The 19,254-nt window shown below is 39.0% G+C and overlaps 1 protein-coding gene across 2 annotated transcripts in view; it reads right to left on the bottom strand.

Annotated features, from left to right (window-relative positions):
- Positions 1–15,894, bottom strand: part of LOC105485529 (1,4-alpha-glucan branching enzyme 1) — a 264,234-nt gene extending 248,340 nt beyond the window's left edge. The window contains exon 1 of one of the 2 annotated variants that reach the window (XM_011747900.2): positions 15,555–15,894. In XM_011747900.2, coding sequence (XP_011746202.1) covers positions 15,555–15,697 — 143 coding nt within the window. In that variant the 5' untranslated portion in view covers positions 15,698–15,894. The remainder of the gene's footprint in view (positions 1–15,554) is intronic. The other variant, XM_011747899.2, reaches the window with a different exon arrangement.
- Between the last annotated feature and the right edge of the window lie 3,360 nt (positions 15,895–19,254).

The following is a 19,254-nucleotide window of genomic DNA, read 5'->3' as shown; positions in this document are numbered from 1 at the left end:
CCCCTGACTCATTCAGGAATGCAGCCACTTAGCTTACTCAGGAATTCCTCACTCCCATTAAAAACAGTCCACTATCCCTTCCAAAATGGGTTTATCTGTTATAGAGAAACATGTTGCTGTGTTTTCAGATATGATTTACAAGCTATTTTAGAGGCTTCAGTGCTCACATAATGTGGCAATTCTTAAGCACATTTTGCAGCTGAACCAATTTTGCAAGTAAACTTTCACTTTAAGTAACCAAAGCTGTAGAAAAGTTCAAATGATACCTTCACTAAATGTTTTAATGAAGATTAATGTCTTAGCTATTACAAAAGTCACAGACTTCCACATTCTTAAAGACTCGTTCTAATTTTAATAGAAAAATAATTTTGAGAACTTAAAGCAATTCAAAAGAACTTCTTTGTCATATATGTATTCTCTCCTTCCTTAATAGAAGAAGATATGCTTTCATCTGTACTACACTGAATTTTGTGACGAAATATCTGCTCTGTGTTTATTTGCCTAACTGAGCTCCTGTTAGGCAGGAAGGCTATCTTACTCATATTTGTTCTGCTATCATATAGAAAAGTGTCTGTGCCAAAGAGGGTGTTAGGAATAAATTTCTTACAAATCTGCAACAGCCAAACTCATAGTACAGATGTAAGAAAAAGCAACTTTGATAATACTAACAATAAAACCCTTTTTACCTACAATAAGAGTTAGAAAACTTACTGTGACCACCAAAACATTAAGTAACTTGGTTAACCTCATCAGTATATACATGTATTACTTATTTTTAAAAATTTGAAATACATACTTATAGCTTACATATTTACAGAATAAAATTTAGCCCTTTGCTAACTCCATTTTGAAGAGAGGTATGGGACCACCTGCTACTGAAAGTATCCTCTGGGAAACGGCAGCACCAGCATCACCTGGAAGCTTCTTAGAAAGGCAGACTCTGACCCTAAGGCACATAAAACGATGTATACATAAATTGTAATAATAATCATTGTAATGATGGTGATGATGATGATAATTATTATCAGTACAATTGGTAGAGATCACTTTTGGATGTTCAGTGCTTCAAATTCATTATAATGAGTTACAATTGTAGAATAAATATTTCCTCAAAAACTTAGCACAAACGACAGGTAAAATATCTCATCGGTAATCTTTTAACTTACATGTTGAACTGATACTTTGAATACATTAGGTTGAATAGTGGAAAAATTACTCCACTTTACCTTTCTGTTTAAAGGTGGATAAATTTTTAGCTGTATTATTCATAAATTTTCTAAATTTTGCCAAATAAACGTACAAACAACCTCCATCTCTCAACAACTAATCAATTTCTATTTGGAAAGTGGCATGCTATGATTTTTGACACATTTATGGGATAATGAATCCTGATAAACATCAAAGAAAATATTAATATTGGAATAAACTGAAGGCCAATTTCATTTAGATAAAATAAACTAATTTTGTAAAATACTGACATTAGTTAAGATTTAACCAATTCATTCTTACAAATAAAATCATAACACAAAATATTAGATTTACTTGTCATTTAAGTCAAGTAAACAGACAAAATGAATGAAACTTATTTTTAAAAGTAATAGGTGTTTGTTTTTCCTCTGTACTTCAATGGATATAAATAAAGGCAATCGTTTTCATAACGTAGAAGTGAAGACTGATACTGTGAAATGAGAGGGTTCCAAGAATAAAACATAAAATTTTTGGGGGTTTTTTTTCTTTTTTTTTTTTCTGAGACAGGGTCTTGCTCTGTCACCCAGGCAGAGTAGAGTGATACAATCTTAGCTCACTGCAACACTGACTTCCCGGGCTCAAGCCATCCACCCACCTCAGCCTCCCAAGTAGCTAGGACTACAGGTGCTTGCCAACTACACCTGGCTAATTTTTATTTATTTTTGGAGAGATGGGATCTCACTATACTGCCCAGGCAAGTCTCAAAACTTCTGGGCTCATGCAGTCCAACCACCTCAGCCTCCCAAAGTACTGGGATTACAAACATAAGCTACCACATCTGGCCAAGAAATGAAGTTTTTATAAATAAAAAGTTAAATTAAAATGATAACCACTTCAGTTATGCAATATACATGAATGCATACATTCATACAGATTCATATGAGGAAACGTTTAGAATATAAATCAGCAATGTTGTGACATGATAGAAAAAATATGAAAGTTAAAAACTGAAAAGAAAAAACCTTAACACGAGACACCTACTTGAGAATAAATTACTGCATATATCACAAATTTTTGCCTGGCTTTCTAAAGTTTTGGGTTTGTCAAAGCTTAAAATGAGATCTTATAAATAAGAAAACTGACAGTTTGTTACTATGCTTTCAACAAGCTATAATATGTGTAAAAATTATCACTGCTTGTACATTTCAGTGACGCCTGATTAAAGATGAGTGTAATTTTGGTCAGGTCACTTCTCAGTTACAAGTTTGTCAGTTTATGATCATTAAAAGGAAGCAAACACACATAAGCAATAAAGTAAACCTGGACTTAAACCTAAAACATTACAGAAAAAATTAATGCACAATGGAACACACACTTAAACGTAATATGTAAAACAATAAAACTTTTAGAAAAAAAAATACAGAAAATGTTCAGGTCCTAGAGCTATGCAAAGAGCTCTTAGACATGGCAACAAACACATGATTTATTAAAATAAATTAATGAATAAATTGAACTTTTTAACTTCACTAAAATTTAAAAATTTTGCTCTGTGAAAGACTCTGTTTAGAAGATAGAAAGACAAGCCACAGACAGAAAGAAAATATTTGTAAACCACAAATCCAACAAAGGATTTATGTGTAGAACATATAATGAATTCTCAAACCACAAAAATAGGCCAGGCTCAGTGGCTCGCACCTGTAATCCCAGCACTTTGGGAGTCCGAGGCAGGCTGGTCATTTGAGGTCAGGAGTTGGAGACCACACTAGCCAACATGGTGAAACCCCACCTCTACTAAAAATACAAAAATTAGCTGGGGCGTGGTGGCGGCACCTGTAAGCCCAGCTACTAGAGAGGCTGAAGCAGAAGAATCACTTCAAATGGGGAGGCGGAGGTTGCACTGAGCTGAGATCACGCCACTGCACTCCAACCTGGGCAAGAGGGCAAGACTCCATCTCAGAAAACAAAAACCAAAAAGTTAAAAAAAGAAAAATCAATCTGGTTAGAAAATGGGCAAAAGACATGAATAAACATTTCACCAAAGAGAACGTACAAATAGAAAATAATGCTTAAAAGATTTTTCAATGTAATTAGGTATTAGAAAAATGCAAATTAAAACCACAATGACACAGCACTACATACCTATTAGAGTAGTTAACATAAAAACTAGTGGCGGCTGGGCACGGTGGCTCACGCCTGTGATTCCAGCACTTTGGGAGGCTGAGGCGGGCGGATCATGAGGTCAAGAGACTGAGACCACTCTGGCTAACACAGTGAAACCCCATCTCTACTAACAACACAAAACATTAGCCGGGCGCAGTGGCGGGCGCCTGTAGTCCCAGCTACTCGGGAGACTGAGGCAGGAGAATGGTGTGAACCCGGGAAGTGGAGCTTGCAGTGAGCCGAGATCGCGCCACTGCACTTCAGACTGGGGGACAGAGCAAGACTCTGTCTCAAAAAAAAAAAAAAAAAAAAAAAAAAAAAAAAAAAAATAGTGACAATACCAAATACTGGCAAGGATACAGATCAACTGCATCCAGTGGAATGCAAACTTGTACAGACACTGTAGAAAATATCTGGAGGCCGGGTGCGGTGGCTCACGCCTGGAATTCCAACACTTCGGGGGGCCAAGGCAGGTGGATCATGAGGTCAAGGGATCAAGACCATCTTGGCCAACATGGTGAAACCCCGTCTCTACTAAAAATATAAAAATTAGCCGGGCATGGTGGTGCGTGCATTTAGTGCCAGCTACTCAGGAGGCTGAGACAGGAGAATTGCTTGAACGAGGGAGGCAGAGGTTGCACTGAGCCAAGATCGCACAACTGCACTCCAGCCTGGTGACAGAGCAAGACTCCATCTCAAAAAAAAACAAAAAGAAAACAAAGAAAAAGAAAATATCTGGAAATTCCTTATAAAACTAACAAATGCTTGCCACGTGACCCAGCTATCACAGCATTCCTGTGCATTTGCCTCAGAGAAATAAAACCTATACATAAATATTCATATATTAGGTTTATTGCAATATTTGTAATAGCCAAAAACTGGGAACAATCCAAATGTCCTTCGACAGGTTAATAAATAAACAAACTGGATGGATGGTACATCCATACAATGGAATACCACTCAGTGATAAAAAGGAACAACCTACTGATATATGCAACATGGAGAGATCTCAAGGGAATTATGCTGAATGAAAAAAAAAAGCCACTGTCAAAAACTTATACATGATTTCATTCATAGAACACTCCCCAAATGAAAAAACTTACAGACATGCAAACCATATCACTCACTGGTTGCCAAAAGTTAAGGATGGGTGGGGGAGGGGCAATTGTGAGTATAAAGGAATAGCAGGACAGCATTCCTTTGTCGTGATGGAACAGTTCTATATCTTCAATGCAGTATCAGTTACATTAATATATACATGTGATAAAATTGTACAGAAGTATAGACACACACAAATAAGTACATGTAAAACCTGGAGAAATATAATTAAGGTCTGTAGTTTGTACCAATGTCAATTTCCTGGTTTTGATACAACCACTGCAGTTATGCAAGATATTAACAGTGGGGCAAACTCAGTGAAGGGTACAGGAGCCTTCTCTAAACTCTTTTTGCAACTTTCTGTGAGTCTGTAATTATTTCAGAATGATTCTTTTTTAATACAGTCTAACACGATTTACAATTGTCTAAACAATCTCCCCTATATTTTCAAATGTCCTCTGACTTTATAGGTACTTGGAACCTGCTAAAACCAACTCTTAGGTTTGATAGTACTCTTATATCTATATACTTCCTGTTTACATGTTGTATTTGTGAGTAGAGTTTTGCCTAATACTGCATGGGTACCTTATAGTTTTTAATTAAAGGCACTTTGGACAAGTAAAGCAAAAAGAGATCTGTTAGTTTCACTACACTCCTATCACTAGTAAGCACAACTTAAACCACAAAAATAACACTGCCAATCAAAATGGTCAGGAGGATGGAAGACTCCAAGGTGTAAGCAAAAAACAAACATGCAAACAAAAGTGTCAGAATATTTTAATGCAGAAAGAGAAAATCTGAGACAAAATAATAATAAAAAGCACAGAAATGACAACCATGAAGACTGATACTTACACATCTTACGCTTTAAAAACAAAAGCACAGAATGGTATAATGTTAAAGGCTCATAAGCTTGTGTGTAGTTAGGTAAAAAATAATTCATGCTTTACTTTAAAGACTGAGCATAAATTAAGGGACATTTTAAATTTTGTTCTCCTTTCCTTTTTAATCACACAAATTTTCTATTCTCCAAATAACTGAAAACTGATCATTTTTTCAAGAGCCCAAGATGAAAAAAGTATTAGTAATTAACAAACCAATTTCATCTCAAAATATTCTTATATATATATTTTTTTTTTCCGAGACGGAGTCTCGCTCTGTTGCCCAGGCTGGAATGCAGTGGCACGATCTTGGCTCACGGCAACCTCCACCTCCCCAGTTCAAGAGATTCTTCTTCCTCAGCCTCCTAAGTAGCTGGGACTACAGGCGCATGTCACCATGCCCGACTAATTTTTGTATTTTTAGCAGAGACAGGTTTCACCATATTGGCCAGGCTGGTCTCAAACTCCTGACCTCGTGATCCACCCACCTCAGCCTCCCAAAGTGCTGGGATTACAGGCGTCAGCCACCGCGCCTGGCCACATTCTTATATTTTCTAAGAATATTCATGAAAGTGAAAAAAGAAGATAGTGGAGCTAGGGCCAAGTAGCTGAAGGGACTGAATCAGTTTAAGCCAGAGCAGTGAAAAGTCTCTGTATTCTCCCTCCACCCCACCCCCACCCCGCCAAAAAGAAGAGCCCAGAAAAACAAAGATCAGGTCTAGCAAAGTCAAATCCATAACCAGAGGTTGGTAATACTGAGGGGTGTTACTATAGACTCCTCTCGGGGAGAGCAGGAATGCCTGGATCCTGCACAGAATGATTTCCGCGTAGATGTGATTTTAGAGGACGACAACATGATCTCACTGGGGCTTTTCATCTTCTGCCAGATGTAGTTTCCTCTCTGGAGAAAGGAAAAGAGTCCTGGGAAGTTGTGATGGATGAGACAAAAGGATACATTTCAGGAAGATGTGCGTGCAACTGAAAGCCTTGATGATCCACGCTCACTTTGAGCTAAGGATGACGATGGGACATTTCTGATCAATAACCTGTAAATGGGAAGAACTAGTTGAAGTTTACAAGAAAGCTAACATATGCTTCACTAAAGTAGACATAGTAAGCTAGCACATGTTCCAGCTAGAAACATGGATGTGGTGCCAAGCTGTGTCCAATCATCTTCCAAGCATAAGAAAGGAGACCATATGCTAAGGGTAATATGCTAAGTATATGCTAAGGATAATATAGCAGAAAGATAAAGAAGGATGCGTTTATGCTAAAGCCCAAACCACTGACCTTCACTTTTCTTCACAAGCCTCTACTTCTACAATTCACTGCTTGTGGAATATTCTGTTAATTGAAAGTGTGCTGGGTTTTCTATAACATGAACCTAAATGCATAACTAATTTTATCATGTTTCTGTAACAGTGTGTATATCTGTATTGTGTAGTTATTCATAATTAAATATAACCTGTGGCTAGGTGTTATTTATGAAAACAAAAACAGATTGATGACATTGAGTACCATGTGATATCACCGGTAAAACAAACAGTTAATTCTTTTTGCTGGGTATTTGGAAAACTTCAACTTCATGCAAGAAATACATTGGTATATTTGGTTTCTGATTATCATATTTTGAGTTGCAGAACTAGTGTATAAACCCAGAGATTGTGTCCCATTAAAATTAATCATTCAATGGATCTACTAAAATACATATGAATATTCATTTGTTTTATGCATCTTATGGCAAAATCAAACATATTGAAAATAACTGCAGTCATCAAATATCAAAAAGCAAGGGAGAAAAAAAAGAGAAGGCAGAACACTGGATTTAAAATTTTTTCTAATTAATATGCACATACGATATGTTCAGATACCACTATAATAATTCTTTCATTTTCATACTTTTATGCTGCTATTATATATTTTTTCTTCTTCTACATTAGTCTTATTTTCAAAGTTGCTCCTGCTATTAGGAAACTCAGTATGACCATTCCTCTAACCATCCACAGTTCAGGAGGAAGAAAATCCCTGCAGCTGTTTGATACCCAAGAGTATGAACACTTAGCAGTCAGATGAAAGAAGAGAAAAAGACAGAAAAGGAAGATCAGGAGAAGAGTGATTTTGAATTTCTGCAGGCTAACATTTACCTCTCTCAATAAAAGGAGCTTTGTGTTCATTATATCCCAGGACTCATCTTGCCTTCAGCTTATAGTAAACGGGCAATTGCTTTATCATTTCCTCTCTAAATTAAGGATCAAAGTTTAAACATATTCTTTTCCATCTCTATTAGATTATGATTAAAATTACCACCTGCCTTACCTCATTCACACAATCACTCTTACTAAGAAAAAAAGAAGGAGCCCCCTAAAGTAAGGCACAGTTAACTAGTAAAACAAAGAGCTGTAGGGAATTTCTGGTCATGGTATTTATCTGATAATTCATTTCAGAATATAGTGTTAAAGCAGCAAACAATAAAATCTTCTGAAAATAATACTCTAGTAAGTATTTAACGTGATATATTAGTTTGCTAATATTATCATCAAACTATTATTTACTGAGCATCTTTATATATATTCCTAGTCCTCAAGACACCCTACAAAGTAGATTCCATCCGTCTTTTATAGATGAAGAAACAAGTTCAGAGTGGTTGATTAACTTTCCCTAGGACTCAAGGCTATTTAACAGTTATAAGAGCTAAAATGTAAGCCTCATCTTGCTTTTACTTTAGAACATGGTCATTCAGCAATATTTTGTGTATACAGACACACACACACACACACACACACACACACAGAGATTTCTACACATGAAGAAACTAAATTTAGAGTCTAAATTATTCTCATCATTTACACATCAAGTTTTATAAGTTAGTTACCATAACTTAAATCATGTCAAATAAGCTACAATGGAATTGTATAATAATGAATGTAAGATGTGTAACATATTTTACAACTCTACATAATAAATCAATGAATGTAAGATGCATAACATATTTTACAATGTAGAGTCCTACCTCTTGTCAAGGTACAAACAAAGCTGGGAGCATCACACTACCTGGCTTCAAAATTTATTACAAAGCTACAGTAACTGAAACAGCATGGCACTGGGATAAAAACAGACACATAGACTAATGGAACACAATGGAGAATTCAGGTCTAAATACGTTTGCAACCAACTCATCTTCAACAAATGTGCCAAGAACTTAAAATGGGGAAAAGACAGTCTATTCAATAAATGGTGCTAGGAAAACTGCATAACTATATGAAGAAGAATGAAACTAGACCCTTAGTATCTCATCATACACAAAAGTCAAATCAAAATGGATTAAATAAAGACTTTAATCTAAGACCTGAAACTATGAAAATAGTAGCAGAAAACACTGGGGAAATGCTCCAGGGCACTGGTCTCTTACAAAAAGATTTCTTGTATAAGACCTTAACATGGGCTGTCAAAGCAAAAATAGACATGAGAGTATGAATCAAGCTAAAAAGCTTCTGCACCACAAAGGAAACAATCAACAAAGTAAACAGACAACCCACAGAATAGGAGAAAATATTTGCAAACTATCAGATAAGAGATTAATAACCAGAATGTATGAAGAACTCAATCAATCAGATAGCAAAAAAAAAAAAAAAAATCTGATTTTAAAATAGGCAAAAGATCTGAACAGACATTTCTCAAAAGAAAACATAAAAATGGTCAACAGGTATATGAAAAAATGCTCAATATCACTAATCATCACAGAAATGCAAATCAAAACCACAATGCAGTATCATCTCACCACAGTCAAAATGGCTTGTACCAAAAAGATAGGAAGTAACAGATACTGGTTAGGATGTGCAGAAAAGGGAACGCTCATACGCTATTAGTGGGAATGTAAATTACCATAGCCACTATAGAAAAAAAAAAAAAACAGTATAGAGGTCCCTCAAATAAGTAAATATAGAATATGATATGATCCACCAAAGCTACTACTGGGTATATAGCCAAAAGAAATCAAATCACCATGTTGAAAAGACATCTGCACTCCCATGTTTATTGCAGCCCTATTCACAATAGCCAAAATATGGGATTAACCTAAGTGCTTATCAACAGATGAATGGATAAAGAAAATACAGTATATAGATACAATGGAATATTATTCAACTATAAAAAGTAATGAAATCCTATCATTACAGCAACATGGATGGAAATGGAGACCATTATGTTAAGTGAGATAAGCCAAGTACAGAAAGGCAAGTATCACATGCTCTCATTCATATGCAGAAGCTAAAAAGGTGTTTCTCAGGAAGACAGAGCATAGACTGGAGGTTACCAGAGGCCAGGAAGGAGATTGGGGAAGGGAGATAAAGGAGGAAAATATACATAAATATATTTATTACCACTGAACTGTGGTTAAAAATGATAAAAATGGTGAATTATATATGTACATTTTACCTCAATACATTTTTTTTTAAATTTCTTGGGGTGGTTGCTAACATACCAAATCCAAATTACTTTCTAATTCCAATTAGATACCAATGTGAAAATTATTTTATTTCTAACCAAGTAGAGCTCTTCACTGTAATTGTAATACTTAACATGGGCTCATAAAACCCCTTCTCCCATTCTTGCACAAACAGCTACAACTTGACATCAGATTCTCTCAAACTGACTATTCCTTCAGAGATTAAACTTTTAGTCTCTGATGAGTATGAAAGTATCTGATAAAGAAACTATTTTCTTGCTTTATTCTGGCCATCTTTAGCTCTTTAATTGAGTATATATTCCCCTTCCCCAGATTATCACATGAAACCTCTAGTAACTACTCCTGTTCTCTGTTCATCTACCCAAGTAATCCAGACATTTTTAGCTCCAGGTGAATTGACCTTAGACTCACTGGTATGCCACAAAGGAAAAATAAAGTCAGAAGACATTCAGTCAGCCACTGGCTCATTCAAATATTATACTAAGTATTTACCGTGAGGCAGGTCCAGTTCTACAGACTGAGGACTACAACGGTGAATAAATAATATAGACATAGTACCCATTCATGAGAGCAAACAATCTAGTGGGGGATACAAAGAGTAGAAAGACAACTATATTACAGAGTGGATGAGCATCCATAGGATAGTGGTCCAAGGTGGCAGAAAAGAAGACGGACCCCTCAACTAGCCCGGAAGAAGCTTCAAGATAGGGCGAAGTCAGAGAAGGCATACAATATATCTCTAAGCTGTGTCCCAAAACATGTACAGGAACTATCCTAAGGTAGAAACAAAGAATGCTTAGGCAGAAGCAATAGCATGTACAAAAGCATAGCTTCACTGAGAGTTAAACCAAAATATGTGGCATCTAAGACAGCATAATATGTCATCACACTTTCCAGCTGATACTCAAACATTTGTTAAATGTTTCTCTTTCATGGGGTAGAGAAATTATTTTATATTAAGAAAATATTAAATACAGGAAAAGATTCACTTATTTAACCCACTCCTACTAAGCTAAAACTATCACTCTTCTGATAAAGATCAGAAAAGCTTTCTAATTCTTCATCTTTCTTATCTTTTATTCAGTGATTTTTTCCAGACACTCCAATTTCTTGTGTGTGGACAAAATATGAAATGAAAATCTTCAATATTCAAGAAAAAAGGAATGCATGTGGAAAATGGATACCATGTTTCTAATTTATTTTACTGGTATTCTAGTACCTTTATAGAATGGTCCCCAGAGATCCGAGCTGCCCCTCTCCCTTTACGGCCCTCTGGTTAGATGGTACCGAGAGGGAGGCTGAAAAGGTCAGCAGGGACCAGATAATGCAGAATCTTGTAAGTTATGGGAAGGAGGCTGTACAGAACTCAAGAGAAATGAGGAATGGTTGAAAGGGTTTAATTAAGCAGAGGAGTACCATGATCAGATTTGTTTATTTCAAAATCCATTCTACTTAGTCTGTTTTTGAATGAAGAGGAGTGGAGAAATTAGAATGGAGTGCAGATCTGGAAAAAGAACAACCGCTATGAAGCAGTTTCTGTAAACCATACTAGAGATGCTGGCAACCTGAACTAGGATAGCAGCAGTAGGAAGGCGGCATGGTACATACTTAAAAGAGTTAGGGGCTACAATGGAGTAGACTCAGAGGTATAAGGAAAGGAGGAGAGGGGAGTAAATTAGAAATCACTCGTTACGTTTTAGGTTCGGAATCTTGGTAGAGGAAGATTCCAAACACCGTGATTCGGTTGACAGGGACAAACCTGTTTGGAATGAAAATCTGTTAAGTTCAGTTTTATACTTGTTGAGGTTTGTATTTACAAAACATCGAAATGAAGATATAAATAAGTCCAAGATAAGGAGAAAGATCTAGAGTGGAGACAGATGTGGGTAGCCTCAGTAGATAGATGGAATCCATGGGATGGATGAGAACGCCTAGGGAGGAAATATACAATAGAAATACATAAAGGATCCCAGGAAAGTGACCTAAAAATCTCTTACATTAAATGGTCAAAAAGAGGCTGAGAAAATGAAAGAAAAGCAAGATCATGGCTTCAAAGAGCCAAGAAATAGTCCAACATGTACAATGCTAGAGACAAAGAAGAGTAAAGAGGTATCCCTACATTATCATGAAGTTATCTGTGAACTGGTTGAGAACAGTTTTAGCAAAGAAAGATTAATCACAGGTGCAGCACTTACTTATGCCATGTATGCTCAAGCCCATCACTCAGTTTCTGCACCTGTAAAACAGGAAAAATGCCCACCCTGTCTACCTCATGGTTTTGTTATGAGGATTACATTAAATACCATAACTGAAAGCACTGTAAAAACATTAAACAGAGGGTATAAAGTAGTATCATTAACATTGTGTTGTTCTGACAGTGTTCACAAATGCCAATCCTCTGTTTCACCCACATGGCAAGCTGACGTGCACTGGCCAGTGTAACATTATCAGCAGGATGGACTCACTGCTAGGCAAAAGCTGTAAGAAATAGTGCATAGTTCAACATGCTTCTCTTTGCCCTGCCACTACTTCTACAGAAGTAGGTTTCAAAACAAATCCTTCATAAGCCTAGACTTTTGAGTGACTGCCATGAGGACAGTCCTCTGGCTGACTCATGCTGACATGTAATATGGGGACAATTAAATGTTTTAAAGCACTAAAATTTTGGAATTATAACAACTAATTGTAGTGTAACAAGAAGTAAACAACTAAATAAAAGGTAGAAAAATCAAGTGGAAAATGCTATTTTGGGAGGTCATCAATGAGACAACATGGAGGTAGTCAGTCAGTCATGCTAATAATGTACTAATTTTTATTTTATAGCAGAGTAACTCATTAATCCTCTATACTTGATTCAAAATTCTCACAGGTACAGAAGGTGATAGAACAACTAATGGGGCCGGGCGCGGTGGCTCAAGCCTGTAATCCCAGCACTTTGGGAGGCCGAGACAGGCGGATCACGAGGTCAAGAGATCGAGACCATCCTGGCTAACACGGTGAAACCCCGTCTCTACTAAAAAATACAAAAAACTAGCCGGGCGAGGTGGCAGGCGCCTGTAGTCCCAGCTACTTGGGAGGCTGAGGCAGAATGGCGTGAACCCGGGAGGCGGAGCTTGCAGTGAGCTGAGATCCGGCCACTGCACTCCAGCCTGGGCGACAGAGCGAGACTCCGTCTCAAAAAAAAAAAAAAGAACAACTAATGAAGGTGATATGGTTTGGCTGTGTCCCCACTCAGATCTCATCTTGAATTCCCACGTGTTGTGGGAGGGACCTGATGGGAGGTAACTGAATCATGGGGGCAGGTCTTTCCCATGCTGTCTCGTGATAATGAGTAAGTCTCACTAGACCTGATGGTTTTAAAAAAGGGAGTTTCCCTGCACAAGCTCTCTCTCTTGTCTGCCACCGTGTGAGACACGACTTTCACCTTCTGCCATTGTGAGGCATCCTCAGCCACTTGGAACTGTAAGTCCTATAAACCTCTTACTTCTGTAAATTGCGCAGTCTCAGGTATGTTTTTATCAGGAGCGTGAAAACAGACGAATACAGAAGGGGAGAAGGCCAAGATAAACAAGGGAAGGAACATCTGAAACATCCTAAGGGAACATCCAAAAAAATTCAAATGAAAAGATGTCTGCTGGGGAAGGATGAGACAGTCCATCAAAGAGAAATTTCCTTCTTCATCAATATTGTTGTTGGTACCTCAAATTTTCTTCACTCCTTAGTAAGCATACTTTGCACCTAAGTGTTTGACTGGTTATGTATCTGTGTTAGGCCAAAGACACACAGTCCAAATGGATTATCAGAAATAAATGGAAAACTGGACAAGGAACTAAAACCAGACTGTATGAAGGAAAAATGTTTTATTCTTCGAGTGTTAACAATAGAAGTTACCAAATAGTAACTAGATACCAAATAGTAAATAGAAGTTACCAAATAGTAATGCCAAATTACTATTTGATATGCTTAAATGGAACATGTGTGCTAGCAAATGGCCATTACTCAGAACCAAGGACAAAAGTAAAATCCAGATCAGAGTGAGGCATGAGGGCCCACTGGACGAGACTTTTCACCAAGCACACTGGATTCTCTTCCCTTCTTTATCTTGGCCTTTGTCCCCTTCATTAGTTTTGGCAAACCATGAAAGAAGATTATAAATGCTTCAATCCCAGTGGAGTTGGAAATAAAGTACATGAAAGAAACTTAATAAAGAATGTTTATCTGTGTGTGTCATTTTAAAAAGGAGGGAGGTGTAGATAAAACATTTCCACAACTCTTCTTTAATAAATATCTTAAGTGTCATTTTACAAAGCACACAAGTAAATTAACGTCATGGTTACAAGGACATCAAAAATATATATATATATCTGACCACTACCTTTAATCGCTATCTTTTTCTCTAAAGTTTTTCTATTTCTAAATCAAATCCAACCTTACACCTACAACAATTATGTACTAAGTTTTTTTGAAAGTATATACTGTAAATTCTGAAAACAATTTCATAAGACTGCTCCCCAAATGGTTTATATAACAGCACAATCATCTGATTAAGTGAGGGACAGCTCAAGGTGATTATTTCACAAAGGGTTCATTCATTACCACATACAAGCTCAAGAATGCAACTTCATATCCCTTACAATCCCTAGGGCAGTGTTTTATCTATAGCACTTCCTCAATAAATACTTGCTGATTTGAATGCATTTAATACCTGAAAATGCTAGGACACAAACAAATTGCTGGGCTTTTTTCAAACTCCAAATCAACCCATTTTCATTACTCTCAACGCTCCTTCATGCCAGTTAACTAGATGGATGTTTTCCATCACTTGAAAAATTGGCCATGTATATTCTATTGCCAGGATAGTTTCCATTCTGCAGTGTCTCTCCTAAAAGGGGAGAAACTATTAAATCAAAATGGGGTAACCTCACAAGTATAACTATTACAACTTGTAAAATAGCTCTTTTACTTAAAACAACAACAACAACAACAAAGACCTGTACCTTTTTAGTGGAACTTATTAACAGAATCATTAGCCCAGTAACTAAACTGGTATGGTACACAATGGTAGAAGACAAGCTAAAACGACATTGGCCTGTAAAAGTTTTACTTTCCTGACCTTTCTCCCTCTTCAAGATGGCAAAGTCAAACAGGAACAAATGTTGATGTACATTGAAGTTATCAATGTTAGTCCAAGGGGAGAAAAAATTGATCAATGTAGGTGTAATCTTCCCCTAAATGAGGAATATTCGCAAGGAAAGAACTAGTGCAAGGATATAGTGTCTGCCTGAAGGAATCCTGTTAGATATAAAATCACAATATTTGCTATGAAATAAACTAGAAAGTTTTAAATGCGTAATTACACGTGCCAGGAGTTATGCCCACGTGACTCCACGGGCCCACGCTAGTGCGTGCCAAAGTCAGAAAACCTGCAGGGGCGTTGAGTCACTCCCCAGCAGCACTAGGGGAATTCAGTGTTGGAGCCACAGCACGTACCCTATGGCGCAAGACCGCTGATTAGAACAGAAGGGAAAGGGGATGAGGAAAGAAGTTTCCCAAACGCCCGCTCCGGGGACCGGAGCTGTCAACCTGCCACTGCGGAAGCCACAGAACCCGGTTACCGCGTCACCCCGAGCCCCGCCCATTCAGGTTCCTCCCCGCCTGGGGCGGGGTCGGCGCTCCCGGGCCGAGGGGCTGCCCGCGTCCCGAACCGGCTCCTGGGAGGCGGGCTGCCCGTCTGACTGGGGGTGGTGGGAGTCCGGCGGTACCTGCGCTGGAAGTCCACGGCGTAGGGCTTCAAGTACGGGTCGACCTCCAGGAGTCTGGCCAGTTCGGGCACGTCAGCCAGGGCGGCATTGAGCGCCGCCTCGGAGTCCTCGGCCCGAGCCGCGGGAGTCACCGGAGCCGCCATTTTCCACCGCAGTCCAAGTAGCCGAGGCCCGAGAGGGTCGAGTGGGGCCTGAGCGGGCACTGGAGCTCGAGCTGGGACGTGGCGGCTGGGGCTGGGGCGGAGCCGGAGGGCGCCTAGGCGTGTCGCGGCGAACCGAGGCGAGCCGCGGCCGTCCAAGGCCCTTTATAGCCCGGGCGGAAGGCCGCCTGCCCTTTCTCCCCCCGCCAGCGGGGAGGAGCGGATCCCGGGGTGATGCCTGGACGCACGTCCCGAGCGGGTAGGAGGCACCGAGGCCTCTCCGCCCACTCACGCTGCTGGCACCTGGAGGCCGCAGGGACCTGCCCTTTCCTCCCCGTAACGGTTTTTCCTGCCGGCGGAGGTCCTTCTAGGAGGTGGGTCCCGAGCTGACTTCGCTCAGCCTTGGCCTTCCTCACCCCGACCTGTTCTTGGCTCCGGAATAGATTCCGCTTGTAAGCACCCACTTAAACACCCACTGACAGCGCCCCCTTCAAATTGGACATACTGGGTTTTTTTTGGAAGCGACCTTATTTCTCAAAGTTGTGAGACTTTTGGGGGGCAGTATTTCAAACATACAAATTCACAGAGAGGTGAACAGTCAAGTGTAGCTAGAGTACTACTGCTGAAAATGTGAATACCACTTACAACCAGGGCTGTCCTAAGCTTGCCAGGTCACGTGAATTTAGAATTAAGACACAGAATGCTGGAATGCCATTGTAATTCTGCTGTTCTGGTACTATTTTCTGCATTACCAACAGCTAAGAATTATAACCATGGGAAGAACTTTTCTCATTCTCCGTAAGGCCAAAAAGGAAAAGGCATTTGCCTGTGTTGGTAATTGTTACAAGGTTTTCAGCGATTAAACTATCTTTGATAACACAAATGATATCATTGAATTGGAACTCCATTCTGCCACTTACAGTGATAAGGCAAGAAACCGCTCTTCCTCCTGGCTTGGGAAGCTCCCACTTGGAATTCCCTTCTTTTACTGCCATTAACTGACTGGCTTCTATTTCAATAGTTGGTTTTTAAGAATACAGAATTGGACACCAAGAGAGGTGGACCCACCAACCCAGGAGGGTCCAAGCTGCTTTACACCTAGAAACTGGAGAGGATTGAGGACATTTTTCTCTTTAAAACCTGGGACTGGAGGATTCCAGGGGATATGGAGGAGAAACAGTATTAATCAGCTTTGGGCCTTGAATTTTAAAATATTTCAAAGGAAAGTTTTTATAAGGGGTTTAATAGACGAAAGATAAGTGGATATGTAGACAGACCTCAATGTGAAAAAGTGAAGGGCTTGAGCGACTTTAAGGTGTGCCTTCTTTTCCATAAACATGACAAAAAGCATGCAGATATTTGTAAAATGTAAAGCACTAAAGGAAGAAAATTAAAAAAAAAAAAACAAAACGAAGCAGGACAACTGTTAATAACAGACCCACAGATCTATATCTCCAAGCCTAAACTTTTTGCAGAAACCCAGGCTTGTATCACTGCCTATCTACTGAGATCTCCATTTAGCTGGCTAGGAGACCTAAACCAACTGTCTGCAAAACATAACCTACAATCCGTCTTCTCATCCTTTCTGCTGTCCCTCTTATGCAGGCCACTGTCATCCTTCACTTGGACCATAACGTAGCTCTGTAATTGACTTCCCTTCTTCTGCTGTTTCTCACCTCTACTCCGTTCTCTGTACCAGTGCTGCTCGCACTTTAATGTGCATACAGATCACCTAGGGATCTTAATTCGGTTCTGGAGTGGTGCTTCAGATTGCATTTTTAACAAGCTCAGAAGTGATTCTGATGCTAGTGACCGGGGGCACAGTTTGGTTAGGCTCTACACTGAGTAAATCGGATGATGTCATTTAGCAAGTTACATGGCATACTATTTCACTTAGGGGAAAATAGAAACAGCTAACCATTCTCTAACAAGGCTTGTATAATCTGGACCCTGACTACCTTCCCAGCCACTTTTCTATCATTTTCCAGTTTTACTATGCTCTAGTCACACTGACTTTCCCGGAACTCAGTGAATTTGTTGTGTAATAGCCTCTACGATTATTTGCTTGCTGTTCTGTTGGAAATTCTCAGGGAGCTGAGCTCTACTTGCTTAATTTTTTCCCAGCCTTCATTCCAGCCTCAGCATAAATGTCAGCTCATACCTGAGAAACTTCTGATTATAGACCCCTCAGTGTCTTCTACATAACTTCAATCTCTTCTGTGCAACAGTTAACAGAATCTAGGTGTTTGTTTTTCTCTTATTTATTGACCTTTCCCTTTAGAACCTAGGCCTTCCACGAGCAGGATCCTAGTCTACATATCTGCCTACCTGGCTGGTTCACCATTGAGCACATATCTATTGAAGTCCCATGTGCCGACCATTTTCCCACATACTCTAGATAAATGATAAGACAAGTCCCAGTTGTCATACTCTGTTGGGAGCAGGAGGGAGAGGAGACACAATTACCAGTGAAATACATAAAATAATACAAAACAGTGTCAGATAGTGGTAAGTGCATTGTCGAGAATTAAAGCTGTGTTGGTTTTGGTAGTCAAGAAAGGCCGTTCAGAACTGACATTTAAGCTGAACTGTGATGACAAGAAGAAATGAGCCATGAGAGGAAGAGCGTTCCAGAATGGCAGAGTTCGTGCAATGGAGGAATTGAGTTGGTCTTAAAAAAAAAAAGAACAGTCTAGCATACCTGGTGTGTAATGAGGAGTAGCAGGAATTGTGGTGCGAGAGCTAGGCAGGTGTTTGATCATACAGCCCCTTTAATGTCCATTTAAGGGATGCTATTGGAGAGTTTTCAGCAGAACACTGATGTGATATGGTTTCATTATTAAAATATTCTGTGTGGCAAATGAATTATAAGGATACAAGGATGGCAATAGGGGTGCCCTTCTTGTGGGAGACAAGGAAGACAATTAGGATGTGATTAACATTGCCTAGGTAAGAAATGATGATGGCTTGGTCTGGCGTAGCAGAGAAAATGATGAAATAAAGATTTGGGATGCATGATATAATGAATGCCTAAACTATGATGAAGTCATTTAGTGTCTGTATTAGTTACCTAGGGCTGTAGCGATTAAGTACCACACACTAGCTACTTTAAGCAACAAAAATGTGTCACCTTACCCTAGTTCTATGGGCTGAAAATCAACGTGTCCACAGGCTTTGTTCTTTCTGGGGGCTGTGAAGGAGAATTTTTCCATGCCTCTCTCCTAGCTTCTGGTGATGGCCAGCAATCTTTGGCATTTCTTGGCTTACAGATGCATCATTTGGATCTCTGCCTCCATCGTGACATGGCATTTTCCTGTGTCTCTGTTTCTTCACATAGTGTTCTTTTTATAAGGTCACCAGCCTTACTGAATGAGGGACACACCCTATTTCAGTATGACCTCATCTTAACTAATTATATCTGCAATTATTATATTTCCAAATAAGGTCATATTCTGAGGTACTGTTAGGTTAAGGCTTCAATGTATCTTTTTGTGGAGAAATACAATTCCACCCATAACATTTTTGACACACCAAAACAGAGGAAATATTTGAGAAATAGA

The sequence above is a fragment of the Macaca nemestrina genome, chromosome 2 (genome assembly GCF_043159975.1).
Source record: "Macaca nemestrina isolate mMacNem1 chromosome 2, mMacNem.hap1, whole genome shotgun sequence".
In the NCBI taxonomy this organism is placed as follows: Eukaryota; Metazoa; Chordata; class Mammalia; order Primates; family Cercopithecidae; genus Macaca; species Macaca nemestrina.
This window is presented reverse-complemented; position numbering and strand designations above follow the sequence as displayed.